Below are 18,839 nucleotides of genomic sequence, written 5' to 3' on the forward strand. Positions count from 1 at the left end.
ATGACCGAGTCCGATCGGACAACGGTTAGGGCGCCAGGTAGGCACCACGTGCGAGGCGCGCTTGGATAGAACAACGCAATCCTTTATAGAAGTAATGCTCATACTTGAATTATTATGTGATGCATTTAAATTATCTATGTTTGTGGGGTGTTGAAACGTGATCAATTTTTTATTATAATTTGAGCAAACATTTTGAAGATTTGACAAGATAATTTTTAAAAATATGGGATCTGCTAGATAAGCATCAGCGATTTATCTAAAAAATATTTTAGGGAAATGGGACGGGGGATCTTAGCATGCGGGCACTACCAGTTGAGGGCTTGAGTCTTAGTGTTCTACACAGCTACCAACTCCGCTCGAGATCGAATCGAGGTCACTGATGCCGCCGATGGCCGTGGACAAGCAGCGGCTGCTTCCTCTCTTCGTTCTCGCTTTAGTGACGGCTTGCTTGGTGAGTGGCGGAGAGGAGCCGGCGAGGTTCCAGATCCCCCGAGATGGGAGCGTGGTGGAGCTGGACGAAGGCAACTTCGAGGCGGCGGTGGCCGCCGTCGATTTCCTCTTCGTGGACTTCCACGCCCCGTGGTGCGGCCACTGCAAACGCCTCTCCCCGCAGGTACGTATCCAGCTATCCACCCCGCCCTTCCATTCGATCCACCACCACCGATGTTCGCTAGAGACCTCGTATTCCCAAGAGTCTGCAAGGAGAAATGCGATTGGGTTAGAGTAGTACGGTAATTGATGCCAAGTGCGAAATGGGAAATTGAGAGATAGTGGTGATGGTTCAGAGACATGGATCGGATTTGAGTCGTAGAGAGGAAACGAAATTGGCACAGGCACGTCTAAGATCCACTCAACCCCTTGCTTGTAATTATAATATTATACTCCCTACGTTCCGAAATATAGGTATTTTTAGAGATTTCAATATGAACTACATACGGATGTATATAGACGTAGTTTAGAGTGTAGATTCACTCATTTTGCTCCTTGCTCCGTATGCAGTCCATGTTGCAATCTCTACAAATACTTATGTTTAGGAACGGAGGGAGTATCACCAAGACTTGCAGGCCATGTCACTATCGCTTTTTTTTCCTGTTATTCCATCATCTGTGTGGCCTGCGATGATGTGAACTGATAAGCCGTTGCCCATTTGCAGTTGGATGAAGCTGCTCCGGTTCTTTCTGGGCTGAGCACGCCAATTGTAGTCGCGAAAGTAAATGCAGAGAAGTACAAAAAGCTTAGGTCCAAATATGGAGTAGAGTAAGCAACATAATCAAATATCTCTACGAGTTTGGTTAAACCAGGCGGGAGTCTGTTTTGTAATTGACAAATTTGCTTGTTTTCCTGGATGCAGTGGCTTCCCTACGCTTATGCTTTTTGACCATGGAGTCCCCACAGAGTACACTGGTTCAAGGAAGGCCGGCCAGCTCGTTGAGAGCCTGAGGAAGCTCGTCGCACCTGATGTTTCTGTTCTCAAGTCCGACGCAGCAATCAAAAGTTTTGTCCAGGAAGCTGGTGTGGGTTTTCCATTATTTATTGGATTTGGGGTGGATGAATCCTCCATTGCCGAGTATGGAGCAAGGTACAAGAAGAAGGCATGGTTTTCTACAGCAAAGGATTTCTCTGAGGATTTGATGGCCGTGTATGATTTTGACAAGATTCCAGCATTGGTTTCTCTCAACCCAAAATATAACGAGCAGAGTGTCTTTTATGGACCCTTTGAAGGTATGCTTGGAATTTGCTTTGCGTTTTGGTAGGAGCTAGGATCCTAACCGGTTTAGGGCGTCGGTTGTATAGGGAGGATGAGGGTTGACGGAGATGCGATCGCGGCTGCCGGCGGCGGGGCGCCGTGGCGCGATGAAGAGGCGGCGGCGGCGCAAGAGGCGGCTAGGGTTAGGTCTCCCGGCTCCCTTCGGGAAGCCGAGCAAATAATGATTGCTTCTTGCTTGATTAGATTGATACATCCCCTCTCCTTATATTGAGAGGTTTACTTGACTCCTAAGCAAACGATCCTCATAACGATAAGATAATTGGGCTAAACCCCTAATAATGATAAGATAACTTGGGCCACAACCCACTGGGCTAAGCCCCTAATATGCCGGTCATAACACTTCTCCCCGCCTGCACAAACAGCTCGTCCTCGAGCTATAAGGTGGGGAAGCGCTTGCTGAACTCCTCGAGGTGATCAACCGGCGTCAAACACCTTCGCGACAGCTGGGGCGGCCAGGTCGGCGGCGAAGGCGTCCTTCGGAATGTAGTCTGCAGCCTCCAGGTAGAAGAGTCGCGGGCAAACGTGGCCGGGCGTGTAGGGCTTGTCGCAGTTGAAGCACAACCCTTGGCGGCGATGCTCGAGTAGCTCGGCCGAGGTGAGCCGGCGGAACGGGCGCGCCGCGATCGCGGCGGGGGGTGCCGCGGAAGCCTGAGCAGGCCGACCCTATGCGGGAACATCCGGCCAGGGTAGTGACCCAGCGGCCCGGGACGGTGATTCCTGCTAGATGGCCACCGCGCGGCGCTCGAACGCGCGGGCGTAGTACATGGCCGTCTGGAGATCCTGGGGTCCCCGAAGCTCCACGTCCACGCGGATGTGATCCGAAAGTCCACCGACGAAGAGGTCGGCCCGCTGCTGCATCGTCACGCCCGACGCGTGGCATGCCAGGGCCTGGAAACGGTCGGCGAAGTCCTGAACCGTGGAGGTGAAGGGAAGGCGGCCTAGCTCTGCCAGGCGGCTCCCGCGGATCGGTGGCCCAAAACGAAGGAGGCAGAGCTTGCGGAAGCGCTCCCAAGGGGGCATGCTGCCCTCGTCCTGCTCGAGGGCGTAGTACCAGGTCCGTGCCGCGCCGCGGAGGTGGTAAGAGGCGAGCCAGGTACGCTCCGAGGCGAGGGTGCGCTGCCCGCGAAAGAACTGCTCGCACTGGTTGAGCCAGTTGAGGGGGTCCTCCGTGCCGTCATAAGTGGCGAAGTCCAGTTTGGCAAACCGCGGCGGTGTCTGAGTCGGAGCGCCGTGGCCGACTGGCTCGGAGGTGCGAAGCAGCGAGGATTGGGGCGCCCGGTCAGCATGGTCGCGGCCTGTGGAGTGCCCCGCCGAGCCGGAGGGATCGCCTAACTGCAGAGTGGGTGCCGGCGGGTCTCCAGCCAACGTGTAGACGGGTGGCGACGATGATCCGGTCAGCCAGGCCGGTATTGGGGACGGTGACGGCGGGAAGCGCACTTGCTGGATCGGTACGCCTCCCTTCGTGGGTGACCCGGGCCCCGTGCTGGGCGGGGGCGGGGCCGGCAGCTGCGGCGGTACGGACCCGGGTGGCGTGGGGGGCGCAGCGAGGGCCGGGGCCGGCCACTATGGCCATTGAGGCGCGGCAGCGGGCGGCGGTGGGGCCGGCAGCTGGGGCTGCGGCTGCCCGGACCCGGGAGTCGTCGGGGGCGCGGTGATCGCCGGAGCCGGCCAGTGGGGGGCGACGGCGGGCGGCGGCTGACCGGGCCAGTGGTGGTGTAGAGGCCCGACCGGCGCCGTGGTGGCCGCGTACCAGGGCAGGGCGGCTGGCCCGGTCGCGACGGCGGGCGGCGGCTGATGCGGCCAGTGGTGATGTAGAGGCCCGATCAGCGCCGTGGTTGCCGAGTACCAGGGCAGGGCGGCTGGCCCGGTCGCGGCGGCCGGCGGCAAGGGCGGCGGCTGCCCGTAGGGCCCGGCCAGGTAGAGGCGTATGCCCTGGACGGCGGTGACAAGGTCGTTGAGGACCCCGGTCATCTCCGCCGGCGAGTAGATGGCGACGGGAGGCGCGGTGGAGGGCGGCGGCGTCTGGCCGATGGAGGTGCCGGCAGTGGAGTCAAGCGGCGCGGTGGGGAGAGCCAGCGGCGCGGTGGAGAGGGGCAGCGGCGCGGTGGTGACGGGCAGCGGCGGGTTGGGTGGTGGTGCAGACATGATCGGAACCAAGCTACCTGATACCAAATTGCTAGGAGCTAGGATCCTACCCGGTTTAGGGCGTCGGTTGTACGGGGAGGATGAGGGTTGACGGAGATGCGATCGCGGCCGCCGCCGGCGGGGCGCCGTGGCGCGATGAAGAAGAGGCGGCGGCGGCGCAAGAGGCGGCTAGGGTTAGGTCTCCCGGCTCCCTTCGGGAAGCCGAGCAAATAATGATTGCTTCTTGCTTGATTAGATTGATACATCTTCTCTCCTTATATTGAGAGGTTTACTTGACTCCTAAGCAAACGATCCTCATAACAATAAGATAATTGGGCTAAACCCCTAATAATGATAAGATAACTGGGGCCACAACCCACTGGGCTAAGCCCCTAATATGCCGGTCATAACACGTTTCTTGTTACATGTGCTAGCGAGTGAAATCCTAGATTTGTCATTCTGTTTGTATCAAATGTTCTGCAGCTCAGTTTTTTAGTGATGGAACTACGTAGTTCACCTTTCTATACCAGAACATGCGCACGCTCTGCTTTGTAGTGCATGTCTTTCCCGGATTGATGATAATAGCAATGATTTTTGTGGATGCAGGAACCTTCTTGGAGGATTTTATACGGCAATCCCTGCTTCCGATGACTGTGCCCATCAATGCAGAGACTGTTAAGATGTTAAAAGATGACGATAGGAAAGTTGTCCTTGCAGTTCTGCAGGATGATTCTGATGAAACTTCCATGCGGTTGATAAAAATTTTAAGGTCTGCAGCCAATGCAAACCATGACCTAGTGTTTGGATATGTGGGAGTCAACCAATGGGAGGAATTCACCGAGCCTTTCCATGATTCTAAGAGCTCACAGCTGCCAAAGTTGGTAGTCTGGGACAAAGATGAGAAGTATGAAGTGGTAAGTATAGTATTTTTGTTGTCCCCTTTATTTTCACAAGGATGCCATCATCAAATTTCAGATTATCCCCAGCTATAAGTCTGTATCTGTTCTCTGCATGTCACATGGTATTACTAATATACAATTGTTATGTGCAATTCCGTGTCTGGTTTTGACATCACATTTTTGTTCAAATTGATCCGTTCATATCATATCCTTTTTTTACAGTCCGTTCATATCATATACGTTTGCCTAATTGCTTTCACCACAATCTCCAATAGTGACTACTTAGTTGTGCTATGATTGAAATGATTCTTGTCGCAGGTTGAGGGTTTAGAGAAGTTGGAAGAAGGTGATCATGGATCCCAAATTAGTCGTTTCCTCGAGGCATATAGAGCTGGAAGAACAATAAAGAAGACATTTGGCAGACGTTTCCCAACGCTGCTTGGTGTGAATGCGTTGTACATCCTCCTCTTATTGGTGGCTGTGCTTGTTGTTCTAATGTTTTTCTCTGGGCAAGGCGAGGAAGACCGCCAGCCAACACGAGCCCATCAAGAATGAATGTGTAGTAGTTTCCGGCTCCAGACTAAACTTAAGGATTTCCTGTAGCAGAAGAATAGAATGGATGTTGTAGAAAGGGGAACCTGGAATGAGGATATTCTGATTTTGAATTTCACATGCCTTAGTTTTGACCTCCCCTTGTCTGACCTGGCAGTTACTAGCTCCTCTGTTTAGCGATTTCATGTCATGTGAAGTTATTTAGTTTATGTCATGTGAAGTTATTGACTTGCACTCCAAAATAGAACAGGTCAGTTATCTCCTTTGATTCAATGGAATTTCATAGGATTTTTGGAGGATTTGGATCCTTGGGGAAAAAATGGCGTTAGTCGTCGAAATTTTCTGGAGATTTCCATCAAAGTCAAACATCTTGCTAGAATTCCTTTGTTTTCCCTGTGTCACTCTTTGGTCCAAATTCCTATGGTTTCTTGTGTCTTTCTGTTTCTAAGTTTTAAGAATTCTGTGTATCAAAGAGGCCTTAAGAGGAGGAACAGGATAGCTAGCAAACTGCTACTCTCTCCTACGTACCACGTAGTGCATGCATGGTCACCCTTCTCCATATATTGGTTGAGTCCATATTTTAGGAACAAAATAAAATTAGGTAAAAATAATGGGGTGTGGCTAGGTCTCAGTCAGGTGACATAGTGTATAAAAGAATAAGAAAAAACTTTGCACGAATCTCCATGCAAGATCAAATGAATATAACATCGACTGAGATTTAGCAGCACCGAAAATAATAACGTGACGTCAATATTTAGCTATTCAAAAAGTACAAGGCCTTACAAACTGAAAATTCAGATTTTTTTCACATGGGTATACGCTATGTGTGCGTGTTAACTGTTCGGGTGGATGAGAGACGCATATGCACTTCGTAGCCCGCACATCTGCACTGTGATTCGGGAACTTGGTTTTGCACATCCCGCACCAACCTCCTATAGTCGCTTATGAATAAATCAACTTTAATTGTTTATCGCTTAATCGCTGTAACTTTCGCTATTACAAAACTAAAGTGAACACAAAGATATGCGGGATGTGCGAAACCAAGTTTCTCGGTCGCGTGGTCCAAATCTCCTATTGGGCTGATGAGTCAGACAACTTCTGCCTTCTGCTGAACTGAAATCACTTGAGATTTCCCCGGATCTTTGTGCTACACCGTCTGTTGAACGGACGTCGGGCTCAACATGCCCCAGTCACTCCAGCTCCTTCCCTTCCAGCCAACGTTGCTATCGACGGAAAAGCCTGCCTAGTGGACGACTCGCCTCCTTATGAAAGAGGAGCCCTCATGGCTGGAGCATTGCGGCGGCCATGGATGGTGCACGCGAGTTTGGATGTCGGAACGGCGGCCATACCGATTGCGGGTATGGGCATCGCAACGACCGATCATGGTGGTGGTAGTGACGACGATTTTCACTGGAGTCTTCCCGATTCCTAAGTCGCGACGATGATGGATCTTCTGATTCTTGTTTCGTGGCGGCAGTGACGCGTCTTCTCGGTCCCTAGCAGGAGGCGATTTGCAACCTTATGTGGCAGGATCGATCCCGTCGTAAACGGGCTGCATATGGTGAGTCGACTATTTTGCCCCCAGGGGGGCTACCCTGGCTGTTAACCGTCTCTTCGGGCAGCAAGGTCAACATGTTTTGGCCTATGTAGTACTCAAATGGTACGTTTAGCTACATCAATCCCTCGCTCGATGCAAGGGGACTGGAATGTTCGGTATGGCCCGCAAAGGCAAATCTGACGACTCCACTTCTGCTCAGTGCATGGTCCGGTCCTTGTTATTGGTTCCCCCATGTTGCTCGCTTAAAACTGGCTCTGCGTGGCCGTGTCATGGGTTTGGTTTCAATGGCGGGGTGTCCCTACTCCCTAGGCATTGGTCGACAACATGTGTTTATGCGCATGGTTCTAATTGTGTGGATAGGCCGACGTCTAGTTTATGCGCTTGTGTGTGTGTGGCTGTAATAGTTGCTTTATAGTATTCTCTCCGTCCGAAATTAGTTGCCACTCAAATGGACGTGTCTAGCACTATAGCAAGGTGCAAGTCTTTTTTGATTTAAGAAGTTAAGGATAGTGGATCAGTTAGAGACGCTCTAAGAACCCAATATTCGATAGAAAAAAAACATTTGTGTAATCCTCCAAATTATGGTCTCTTTGATATGGAAGGACCGCGTGCACAAATGGAGCCTGGGAGAAATGTGTATATGAATTCAACTGAAGCTGCTTCCTTCCCGAAGGAAAAATACCAGAGCCAGCACAAAGCATGAAGATACTTAAGCAACTCAGTGTCGCGTCTCAGCCAGCCAATTTCCTTTTGTCATTCCGATCCGTGATTTCCAGGATCAAAAGACAGTAGCATTCAGCCACCCGCTGGACAGGACCCTATCCCCTCCATTCACAAATACTCCCTCCGTCCGAAAAACTTGTTCCAAGCTTGTCCCTCAAATGACTGTGCTAGATACATCTATTTGAGAGACAAGCTTTTTCGGACGGAGAAAGTACTTGTCTTCTACTATCTCCGTCTCAAATTACTTGTCTTAGATTTGTATAGATATAGATGCTTGTCTTAGATTTGTATAGATATAGATGATACAGAGAGTACTATAATATACTCCCTCCGTCCCATAATCTTAGATTTGTATAGATACAGATGATATAGAGGGAGTACTATAATATACTCCCTCCATCCCATAATATAAGAGCGTTTTTGACACTAGAGAGTATTTTGGATATTTTGATAGGACTATACGAACTGAGATGAGTGAACACACACACTAAAAGGTGTCTACATCCACTCAGAAAAAGTTAGAACATCTTATACTCCCTCCATTCTTAAATATAAGTCTTTTTAGAGATTTCAATATGGATTGCATACAGAGCAAAATGAGTGAATCTACACTCTAAAATACGTCTATATACAATCTTTAAAAAGACTTATATTTAGAAACGGAGGGAGTATTTGTGAACAGAGGGAGTAGTTGCAACTGAAGGAGATGTGCACTTTAAAATATGTAATTTGATTAAGAACGTGTTTGAATGTTACTCCCTCCATTCACAAATACAAAATGTTTTGAATATTGCAATATGGACTAGATAAAAACTAAAATGAGTGAACAAACACACTAAACCTTGTCTATATACATCCGATCCAAAAAAAAGTTAAAACATCTTATAACTGTGAACGGAGGGAGTATTAGCTATAGGAGGAGACTAGAAGCAGCAGGCCTTCTGGTCACTTACATGAGTGATGGCAATGGCATGATGCAGGATCTTCCAGCTAACTGGTCTTCATCAAGGTGCCAAGTGCCAACCAACATCTGCATCCCTATCTTAGGGGGATCATTTAAAAACCTCAAGACTGATAATAACAATGTGCAAGGGTCTTTAAACCTCAAGTGGTGTAATCACCTTCAAGGCGTCAAGTCTCGGTGACACTAACAATACTCGAACTGACAGTCAGAAAACTGAGAGCTCTACTATGGAATAAGTTCAAGTAATCAACTGTTAAAGAGAGCGAAGGATATGAGGTGATCAGCACCTTTGTGAATGGATGCCAGTGCAACCACAATAATCTATTTTACTGTTTTGAGTACCTAGCTCTTCCAACATCATGTATGGTGGTCTTTATGTACTTCCCCCATGGTTGAAAAAAAGGCATACAAATTCTGTCTGAAGTCAAATGATGCAAAGTTTGACCAAGTTTGCAGGAAAAAACTATCAACATTTATGCCTCTTCTTTTCAAGCACAGAGGGGGTACCTTTTTTTTCCTACATGGCAGATACTCAAATAATTATTAAAGACACGCATGGAATGGAAATCTTAATTTTGAACAATAACAATACCTACAAAGTTCAATGTACTAACAGAATAAGAGATCATTTATAATAGGAAAAGAACTGCTATAATTCTTGTTATAATATGTGTTACCATACTGGATCAAACCGCAAATTCAAAACCATGCCCAGATATTTAAGTAACATATACTCTAGCACCCATGAACCTCTTAATACTAATCATTAGTTAAAACAAGCACAATATATTCCCTAATACAACAACTGACATAATTATTGCTATAATATGTGTTACCATGCTTAATGAAACTGCAAATGGAAATCATAATTATTGGTTAAATAGACCTATGTATTTTTAATACTACTTATTGGTTAAAACAAGCACACTATAATCCGTCCCCATATTCCCTGCCATTGCATTTTTGGGGGGTGGAGGGTGAAATCACTAGCTCCAGTGGGGAGAATCTATATCTTGGCCACAACATTTGTAAATCACATAGCTGCCATCTTACAGGCTTTAGTTAAGAGATTCTTTAACCTTTGCATTAATCAGAAAAGGAATTATCATGGTGCAGCGGTAAAACATTTCATAATTACAATGTTGAATTGCTTTTAGTAAGGATAACAACAGGAACATACTTATAACCAAACACCAAATACATATGATCATTGCATTCCAAACTTTAGCCTTCCAGCGCACATTAGTCATTTTAAAGTATGCAAAAAGTATTCCAAACACATATGATCACTGCATTTCAAACAGCACAACATAATGCTAGAAATTCCCAATTATTTGTTAACCACATAGTACCTTCCAGTTGAGCAAGTCACTGCAACCACATAACTTTCAGTTATCATTAAATGATAAATGTCATGGAAACATGAACAATCAAACTCCAGTGTGTGGAGCAACTATAGCAACACAAATACACAATCTCTCTGCTAGAGCACATCCTAGCAGCAGGTGAATAATTCAATGCTGAATTCCAGTACCTCCTACATGCGTGTGCAGGACTTGTCGAAGTCATCTGGTGCCACCCTCGTGATCCAATCGGCAAGGGTTCGCTTGACCTCACCATGGTTGACAAAGGCAAGCTCGTACATGCTACACAAATTGACCACCACTGTCTCGTTGAGCGCCGCCGTGGGCATCGTCTCCAGCGCTCCCTCAAGCACCTTGATGGCATCGCCGAGGTCCCGCGAGTACATTAGGCACAGCGCCTTGTTGTTCACGGCGATGGCGTCAGCCGGGTCAGCTTCAATACAGCGCTCGTACTCCCGCACCGCTGCGGCATAGTCCTTAGCCACGATGCACTCGAGCGCGCGGTTACGAGACACGAGGCTGTCGTGAGAGGAGTCGCCGGCCGCGACGGATTCAACGTGTTGGAAGACCGCGGATGCGGCAACGAGGTTGCCGATCTGGAGGTGGGCATAGGCGAGGCGGGAGAGCAGGACCGGGTTGTCCGGTTCGCGGGCGACGAGTTCAGTCACGAGGGCAATGGCGACGTCGAACTCGCGGTGGGCGAGGTGATCGGAGGCGAGGATTGACGAGACGAGGGCGTCACGACGGCGCCACTCGGGATGCTGGGCGTCAGGGCGGGCGCGGACCGATGAGAGGAGCGTGTAGAGGCGGTCGAGAGCGAGGGGGCGGTCGGGGAAGAAGAGCGGGAGGAGAGCGTGCAGGAGGCGGAGAAGAAAGGGCGGCGGCGGGCAGCCGGGATCTGGGTGAAGCGAGGCCAGTAGGGCGGCGCCGTCGGAGAAGCGGCGGAGCTTGGCGAGGGAGAGCGCCGAGAGCGCAGATAAGAGGAGGCGGTGGTGCGGGTGATGGGCGTGGGAGGGGTGGGCGAGGTTCGCGAGCAGCGCTTGCCACTGTCCACGCGTGGCTAGATCATAGGGGATGGAGAGGTCGGGCAGAGGGGCCGCGGCGGCGGAGGTCGCCGGAGACCCCAGGGCGGAAGTGGCAGACATGGTGGGATCGAGATCTGGTGAGGGGAGCGCAGGAGGAAGACGCCAATGATTTTCTTCTTTTTTTACCTCAAAAAAGGAAGGATTTTTTCTACCCAAAACCTAAAAAGTGGTCGTGTGCTCCCTTGTCTTACAGAGCACACGCGCTCGCGCGCCGACCGATCCCCATCTCGCGGCCGCGCGCGTTTCAGGTGGAAACCGCCACTTCATCGATGCGTGCGCCAGGTGTCCCCTGGTCGTGGCGTCGTGGTCGAGACCCGTTGGGTGCTCAGAGCGGTCTCGTCTGGCCTCCCCACTTTCATTCCTCCCATTTCGAAACTGCTGCCGAGCGCAGCGGAGCAGATCCCCTTTCCTTCCACTTCCAATCCCCCAAATCCAGAGCAGCCGGCGGCGTGGCGGTGATTCGGCGGTCGTCTTCCGCCGGAGTGAGGGCGGGATAGCGTGCACGGCGTGAAGGAAGGCGGTGCAGCGCCGGAGACACGACCGAGGAGGGACGACGCGCGCGCCTTCGCCGTGTTGTTCGCGCTGCAGAATCGCCTTGCTGTGTGGTAGCAGCAGGCCGCCGCGGAAGGAGCAGCAGTACCGGAGACGTGGCAGAGGAGGAACAGCGCGCGCGGCCGCTGTTCGGTTGGCGCAGAGGGGCAAAATCGCGGCGAACAAATCCCTGTAAGCCCATCGATCTCTTCCGCTCTTCCACGTTTAGGTTGTCCAAATCGACGCGCTCCGCCGCAGCAGAGGAGGAACGACGCGCGTGCGGCCGCCGTGCGGTTGTTGCAGAGGTGCCGAATCGCGACGGGTCGATGCGCTCCTCCATGTTTGACGAAATCGACTAGTAGATGGTAGAATGGATGAAGCACTCGTTAATTTTGGGACGGACGACGACACGGGGCATTTGGTGTTCTTAGGCTACTGGTGAACTAGGATTCGAAGGCAAGCCTTGGTGCTGTAGATTTTTGTGGTGTGTGTTGGGGTTAGGATGCTCATGAAGGATGTATATTAGGTGATGTTTTTTGGTGCTGTAGATGTTGGGGTTGCTCCTGATGGGTGATTGACTTGCCTGATATGGTATATGTGCTGCCTACGCAGGTGTTTTGACAGTGTTTTTGATTTAGTGTAGGAGAATAATGTTTCTTCCATGTCAATGTTGCCCCTGTTTTGCGAGTGACTTGCCTGATATGGTTCATGTGTTGCCTATGCATGTGTTTAGTGCCAGTGGTTTTTGAGGACAGTAATGTTTCTTCCATGTCGATGTTGCCCCTGTTTTGTGAGTGACTTGCCTGATATGGTTCATGTGTTGCATATGCATGTGTTTTAGTGCCAGTGGTTTTTTAGGACAGTAATGTTTCTTCCATGTCGATGTTGCCCCTGTTTTGTGAGTGACTTGCCTGATATGGTTCATGTGTTGCCTATGCATGTGTTTTAGTGCCAGTGGTTTTGATTTACTGCAGGACAGTAATGATTTAGCAACGGAAAACGTACATGTGATGTTTTGTGTGTGCGTGAGGTAGGAAGTAATCCAGTAGAGGGAGGGTAATAGGGCTAAGTGTAGGACAGTTTTAAGCACTTCATGAGAAGTCATTCAGTGATTTTGTTTTAGGTGCCTTGATTTGTTTCAGATTTTATAGGACATGTCGAGGGAGGGTAATAGGGCCAATTGTAGGACAGTTGTAACATAGTGAAAATCAGATAGTTTACAACCCTTTTCATTGTTGGATGATATAGAGTTCTTTTAGAATCATTTTTTCTATTTTTTTTATGAGGAATCTCACTGTTTGTCCTTTAAATATGCAGCAGAAAATAGATGGCTGGGACAAGTCATAAGTCAAAACAGGATGGACCTGCTGGATAAGTCATGATGACCTTGCATCTCATGGGAATGAAGAGCATCAAACACAGGTGTGCACATGCTCAGGAAGTTTTATGTTCTTCCTGTACATAACAGAGTTTGTTTTCCATTTTTCATTGATTTATGTGGTTTCCATCTTCCAGCCACGAAGCAGTGCATCAATAACTGGGTACAGGCGTCAGAGAACTAAAGCAGTTATTGCACGGGGGAAGCGTCCTGATGATATTATTAGTAACGAGAATAGTAACGAGAGCCAAGCTGCAGATGCTGGGAATAAAAATGTCGAAGGTGCAGATGTTGACCAACCTCCAAAACCAAAACGTCAGAAGACGGGAGGAACTGAGGTATGTGCATAGTTGCCTCAGTTTCACTAAGCAGTTGCCCAGCAATGCTGCCTAAGTTGCCTATGTTGTGATGAACCTTTTTCCCCTTTGCTAATTCCTTTTTTCTGTTTTTTCCTCATGTGCAATAGGGTCGTAGGAACAGGGCATCCCCTGCAAGGCTCTTCAAGTTGAATAAGGACTTGGTTCCTGACCAAAAGGGTGTCATCATCGGAGAAGAATTTGGTGGCATTCTGGACCTTGCAGCGAGTAGCATGCCCGGAGATCTTAGCCAGTGGATAATGAAGCATTACGACCCTGAGATTTCGCAGATAGTCATTCCAAAAAGGGGGAAGATTCATGTAGATGCCGCAAGTGTCCGTAGGACATGGGGTTTGCCCAACAGGGGCAGGAAGGTGTGCTTCGAGAATCAGCCTGAAATCACAAAGGCAATGTACAGTATTTACAACATCACATCCAAGAACTCCCCAACCCTCACAGAATGGTGCAAGATGATCATAGACATGGGAGGATCTTATGATGATGACTTTGTCCGCGCTTGGCTAGCTCTTGTTTTTTCGTGCTTCCTTGCCCCTTCAACTAGTTTGAGTATTTCCCCAAAAAGCTTCCCGACGGTCATGGATGTCAATGGAATAACAGAAACCAATATATGCCAGTTTGTTGTTGATCAACTAAAGCTTGCGTTCACTTCGGGGCGTGGCAACAAGAAGGCCGTTTGTTGTTGTGTTTTCCACCTTGTTGTAAGTGCTTCAAGCTGTTTTGTTTTTTTATGCATCCATTCTTTACTTTTTTTTTGCAATCATTAGCTAACTTAAACTTTGTGTTCTTTTTCCTTGTCTTTACACAACTGTTGTACCTAGACTCTCTGGATGTTGATGAGCCAATCCCGAACTTGGCACCAAGGGTTTCAGTTTGGAATTCAGATTTAATTTCCAAAGTTATCAAGAAGGACAGGAAGGCTCCAGGAGAATATGGCCAATTGCGGGTAACTCAGTTTTTCTGTTTTAGGATATATATTATTGTCATATTGTTTTTAGGCAACACTACCATTTTAGAGTAGGCAATTCACTTTGAAAGACCAAGCAAGGTAATGTAACTTTTTGGGCAAGTGCTTCACATATATTTCAAGTAGGTCCAAGTAGTTATCAGACTTCGAACCTTTTTCGTTTGCCATGCACACAGTTGGATAATGTTCACAGTAAGGATTTGTTGGGTTGTTGTATTTAATAGTAGCTGTTGTAGTACATTTTTTAGCTCTTTTTTTGTGTGTGCAATTTACATGTTGAAAAGTAGCAAGTTTATACAACAACACAAGCAACTTATGTTCTGAAAACTAGCAACTTGCATACCAGTTCTTCATTTTTGCTGATTACAGTATCCACTAATAGTAGGCAACAGGGAAGTGGCATAATGGTTGCAGGAATTTTCAGACAATTAGTAGTACTGTTTTTCTTCATTTTCTGAGTTCTTTTTGGTATGGGAGTGCCAGAATTGTTGTCACTCATAGTTTTTTTATCTTCTTTGGCTATAAACCACCAGCTCAAGACGGAGTTTTCCCGGTCTGCGGATGATAGCTTGTTTGGCAGTATGGACCATATCACCAAATTTGTTGCCACAAGATTGCCCGAGTCATATGACAAAACAGTAAGTTATCTAGCACTTGTTTTTTTTCCTCTCAATGTTGTTCCCCTTTTTATCGCCATTTGTACATTCAACCGTTTTTCAGAATCTTCAATAGAAGATATGTACTTACCATGTTCTCTACCATCCACTTTTATGTTTTACAGAAGCAAAAGAAGCTCACAGGGTTGGTGCACGAAATGTGTTCCGTAATTTCACATGCAGTGGGGAAGCTCGTGACTGGGGTTGGGAAGATAGATGATGATGAATAGGGGACAAAGGAGGCAGATCCTACTACTGCGGAGAAAAGCATGCGGTAGTCTAATAGAAGGGGCAAGCGAGTACCAGCCGGAAGAGACAGCTTAGCAAGTGAGGAGGAGTCGTTTAATTCCGAGAGCGACGACAACGAGGCAGCCGATAGTGAAAGTGAGGGAGATGGCATGGATAAAGGTAGTGATGAAAGCGATAGCGATGGCAGTTCAGACAGCGATGATGGTCATGATGGATCAAGTGGAGTTCAGGGGAAATCAAGTAGCCAGGGAGCATGACAAACGGTGGATCACCACGAGGGGGAAAGTGCTGACATGGGGAGGGAAGACGGAATTGAGGGGAATGAGGACAATGAAGATGATGAAGAAGAAGAGGATGACGAAAAAGAAGAGGATGAAGGAAAGGAGGACGATGACGATGAATAAGGCGATGGGAATGATAAAGACAAGGAAGATGATGGGCAGGGGAAGCAGGATGAAGATGATGAAGATGACAGCGGAGGTGGCAACGGTGGTTCAGGCAGCAACGGTGCCTCCGGTCGGGATGATGATCCCACAGCTGAAAACCCAAGCAGCGATGATGATGAACCATGCACGCTGCAATTTCTGATTGAAAAGAAGAGGGACAGAAAGGCAAAAGGATTGGATGAGGCAGATAGGATCTCTATCAGAGACCTTGTGATGACATAATTCAAAACTGCTGTTTCCCCAAAACCACGCTTCCCTGTTTTTGAAGTGAAAGAAATGTTGGATATTGATGACATATCCATGGCAACCGAAGCGAGGATCATGTTCCAAGAGTTGTTGAGGAAGAAAGACTTGGAAATGGTCTTCACATTCAACCCTAAGGAAATATGTCCAATGCTGGTTCGCCAGAAAATAATGAGAGAAATGGGCGCTCTAAATGAAGCTACAGAACCAAAGAATGCTTGTCGAAACCAACTACCACCACTCCTGCCATCAAAGAAGATGAAGAAAACTATCAGTTTCGTATTAGAGCCATCTGTGATGAATGAAACAGCAATGCATCCGCAAGCATATCGTGCCGAAAATCCCGGTTACGGCCAAGGGGGAAAGTCAAGGCAGTCAGCCATGAAAAAATCTAGTCCTTCTCAGCAGCAACAACAGGCAAATTCTGAAACAAAAGAGGCAATTCACATGAATGACAAAACACAGGTGGTAAAGAGTACACCATCAAGCTCAGCAGCACCCCCGTGCAGCAAAGTTGGAGATGAGGCAGTACCTACAGGAGCAGACCCAAAGTAGTCGGGTAATTTTCATTCCCAATGTCAAGCAAGTGGATCACATATTCTGGCAACTCAGTCCAAGCAGGAAGCAAGACCAGCTGCTTTTCAGGCAAGTTGTGCAGAGGGAACACTTGACCCCATAAAAGTAAGGCCAGTTCAACTCAAAAAGGGACCCACAGTGATAGTAAGCACAACAAACCACAATGGAACACAACCACTAGGTGACTTAAATGGTCAAGTGCCTTTCCCGTCTCGAGGAAAGGTGATGCAGTCAGCCAATGGTATCCAGAGGGCCAAGGTGCAAGACTTTAAGGCATCACCTGAGGCTGCAGAATTAAATTATGCAGGACACAAAAAGGAGAAAGAGAACATCCCTCCAGTGTCATGTATGGAGATCAAAAGGATACAAGACTTGCCTGAAGCTGTAACCATGGGAAAAAGTCCGGAACAAAAGTTGCTAACAGCCCTAGGGAAATTGCCTGTCTGCTCAACTGTGCTTGCCCAACCTGAGGCCACAAGTGTTCCAGAAATAATAGAAGCAACTGGCCAGGGGAACACTCCCCATTTCTCTGATGTGGAGGAGCGGTACCATGAATTCATGCGTGTTAGTGGGAAGACAACCAATGCACTACAAATCAATGTTCTAGATGTGAGTGAGCTTTTTGCAAGGTGTGTTGATCCAAACAGCAAGAATCCCCAATCCAACTCCCCAAATCACACCTCACCGAATAAAGATAAACAACATTTTGAGCAAAGGGACACTGAAAGATCAAATGATTTATACAGAGAGTACTGCCCAGCACTAAGTTTCGATCTTGGCATAGATGATTTGCCCACAGGATCTGCAGACAACAGAGCACATCAACATGTTGGGTCAAGCACATTTGCAGAGCATGAGTTCAAGGAACTTCCAGTACATACCCAGCCAATCATCGATATAATCGATGATGATTATCTGTTGGACCTTGAAGGCATAAATGAACCATGTGCGCAAGCAGAAGGAAATGCATACCAAACACCTGAAAAAAGTTCCAACCAAGGAGAAGTGGGGCCAGGCAGCAAGGTTTACAGCAGTAGTAGCTCAGGAGAGATGCATCCACATCAATTCGAGAGAAGGATTATCAAGCCACCTCCTTGCAAGAGGTCACCATTCATTGACTATAATGAGAAGAAAGTCTACATGTCCAAACCCGAAGCAAATAGATTGTATGCATCGGTTATTTTGCATGGGAGAATTAATGAAGAAGAATCACCAGATCTGGATACCAGGTATGACAATATATCATTGCATTTCTTTTGCTAGCCTTTGCACAATGCACTTTTCCCCAGGCAAGGTCTATCATGTTATCCAGGCAATTCAAACTGTTTTTACAAGCAATTCATTTATAGAATCAGGCAACTTGGCTTAGTGTGAAATGCTTATTTTGAAATAGTTTCTCCTTCATATGACCATGCCCCCCATGTGTTTTCCTGAGTTGAATGGTGGTAGGCAAATTATGGAAGGATTTTGTGAGCTGAATGCCTCTTTTTTTTCATGCAGCCCAAGGGTAATTGAATATGGCAAATACTTTGTCACAGTCAGGGAGCTCGCAAACTCAATGAAGAAGGAAGGTTTTGTCTTGAGCCATGTAATGGAAGTTGGTATAGAGTCTATAATGATGAACTTGCCACCAGACTCAAAGAAGCTCGTGATGCCCCTCAGGTTCTCGGTAAGAAAACGCGAAGCGACTAATAGTGTAGTTTTGCATTTCTTTTTTTTTTCTTTTTTTTATAAAAGGTCATGGTCATGTCTGTATTCTTTTTACACCAGGTTCAGATGCAAAACATGGAATTGAACGGCAAGGAGATCATTTCCCGGTTCAAGAAGTCAAATCGCTTGGACCGTAAAGACATGGTAAGTTAATGGTTTCTTTACTTTTTACCAATGCATTTTTTATATATCACTTTTTATGCTAAAACCTTTGCTCACACAAATGTAAATATTCTTAGGGGGGGCAAGTTGACCACACTCATGAATTGCTTTCTGTGGCATGTTGCTTACATAATTGCACAACTTGCCTGTGCATTTTTGGCAGGTTGCTTACATAAGTACATAACTTGCCTATGCATCTTCTGTTTTTGGCAAATTACTCACATAAGTACAAAACTTGCATGTGCATCTTTGCTTCTTCAGTCCATGTCTTAATTTGTGAGAGCACACAAAAAAAGTTGCTTACATCCAGCTTCTTGTATTGTTTTATTTATTTTATACTAACCCCATTTGTTTTTTCTAACAGATTATGTTCCCAGTTTTAGAGAACATTGACAAGACAAAGCCTAAAACAGGCAATCATTATTGGATTTTTAATGTGAACATAAGGGATCGACGTTTTGAAGCTCTTGATTCTTGGAGGACGCTCCAGAACAAGGCTCTAGATGTTTG

General features: G+C 47.5%; 2 protein-coding genes across 2 annotated transcripts; one reads left to right on the forward strand and one right to left on the reverse strand.

Annotated features, from left to right (window-relative positions):
- Window positions 1-265: 265 nt before the first annotated feature.
- On the forward strand, window positions 266-5,744 carry LOC109746319 (protein disulfide isomerase-like 5-3). Its single transcript, XM_020305438.4, has 5 exons — window positions 266-613; window positions 1,154-1,257; window positions 1,352-1,722; window positions 4,499-4,806; window positions 5,110-5,744. The coding sequence occupies exons 1-5, from the start codon at window positions 380-382 to the stop codon at window positions 5,344-5,346; spliced, it is 1,254 nt and encodes a 417-aa protein (XP_020161027.1). The 5' UTR covers window positions 266-379; the 3' UTR covers window positions 5,347-5,744.
- Window positions 5,745-9,960: 4,216 nt separating this feature from the next.
- LOC109746321 (uncharacterized) lies at window positions 9,961-11,170 on the reverse strand. The gene has a single exon (XM_020305442.4). It carries the CDS (start codon window positions 11,095-11,097, stop codon window positions 10,126-10,128), a length of 972 nt encoding a protein of 323 aa, XP_020161031.1. The 5' UTR covers window positions 11,098-11,170; the 3' UTR covers window positions 9,961-10,125.
- Window positions 11,171-18,839: the final 7,669 nt, after the last annotated feature.

This window comes from Aegilops tauschii, chromosome 6 (genome assembly GCF_002575655.3).
Source record: "Aegilops tauschii subsp. strangulata cultivar AL8/78 chromosome 6, Aet v6.0, whole genome shotgun sequence".
In the NCBI taxonomy this organism is placed as follows: domain Eukaryota; kingdom Viridiplantae; phylum Streptophyta; class Magnoliopsida; order Poales; family Poaceae; genus Aegilops; species Aegilops tauschii.

What these genes read in the sequence shown, in the direction of transcription:
- LOC109746319 (XM_020305438.4), top strand. Translation starts at nt 380, where the DNA reads ATGCCGCCGATGGCCGTGGACAAGCAGCGGCTGCTTCCTCTCTTCGTT. An exon ending in GCAAACGCCTCTCCCCGCAG is followed by an intron (nt 614 to 1,153) that starts GTACGTATCCAG and finishes GCCCATTTGCAG; the next exon opens with TTGGATGAAGCTGCTCCGGT. An exon ending in CTTTTATGGACCCTTTGAAG is followed by an intron (nt 1,723 to 4,498) that starts GTATGCTTGGAA and finishes TTGTGGATGCAG; the next exon opens with GAACCTTCTTGGAGGATTTT.
- LOC109746321 (XM_020305442.4), bottom strand. Translation starts at nt 11,097, where the DNA reads ATGTCTGCCACTTCCGCCCTGGGGTCTCCGGCGACCTCCGCCGCCGCG.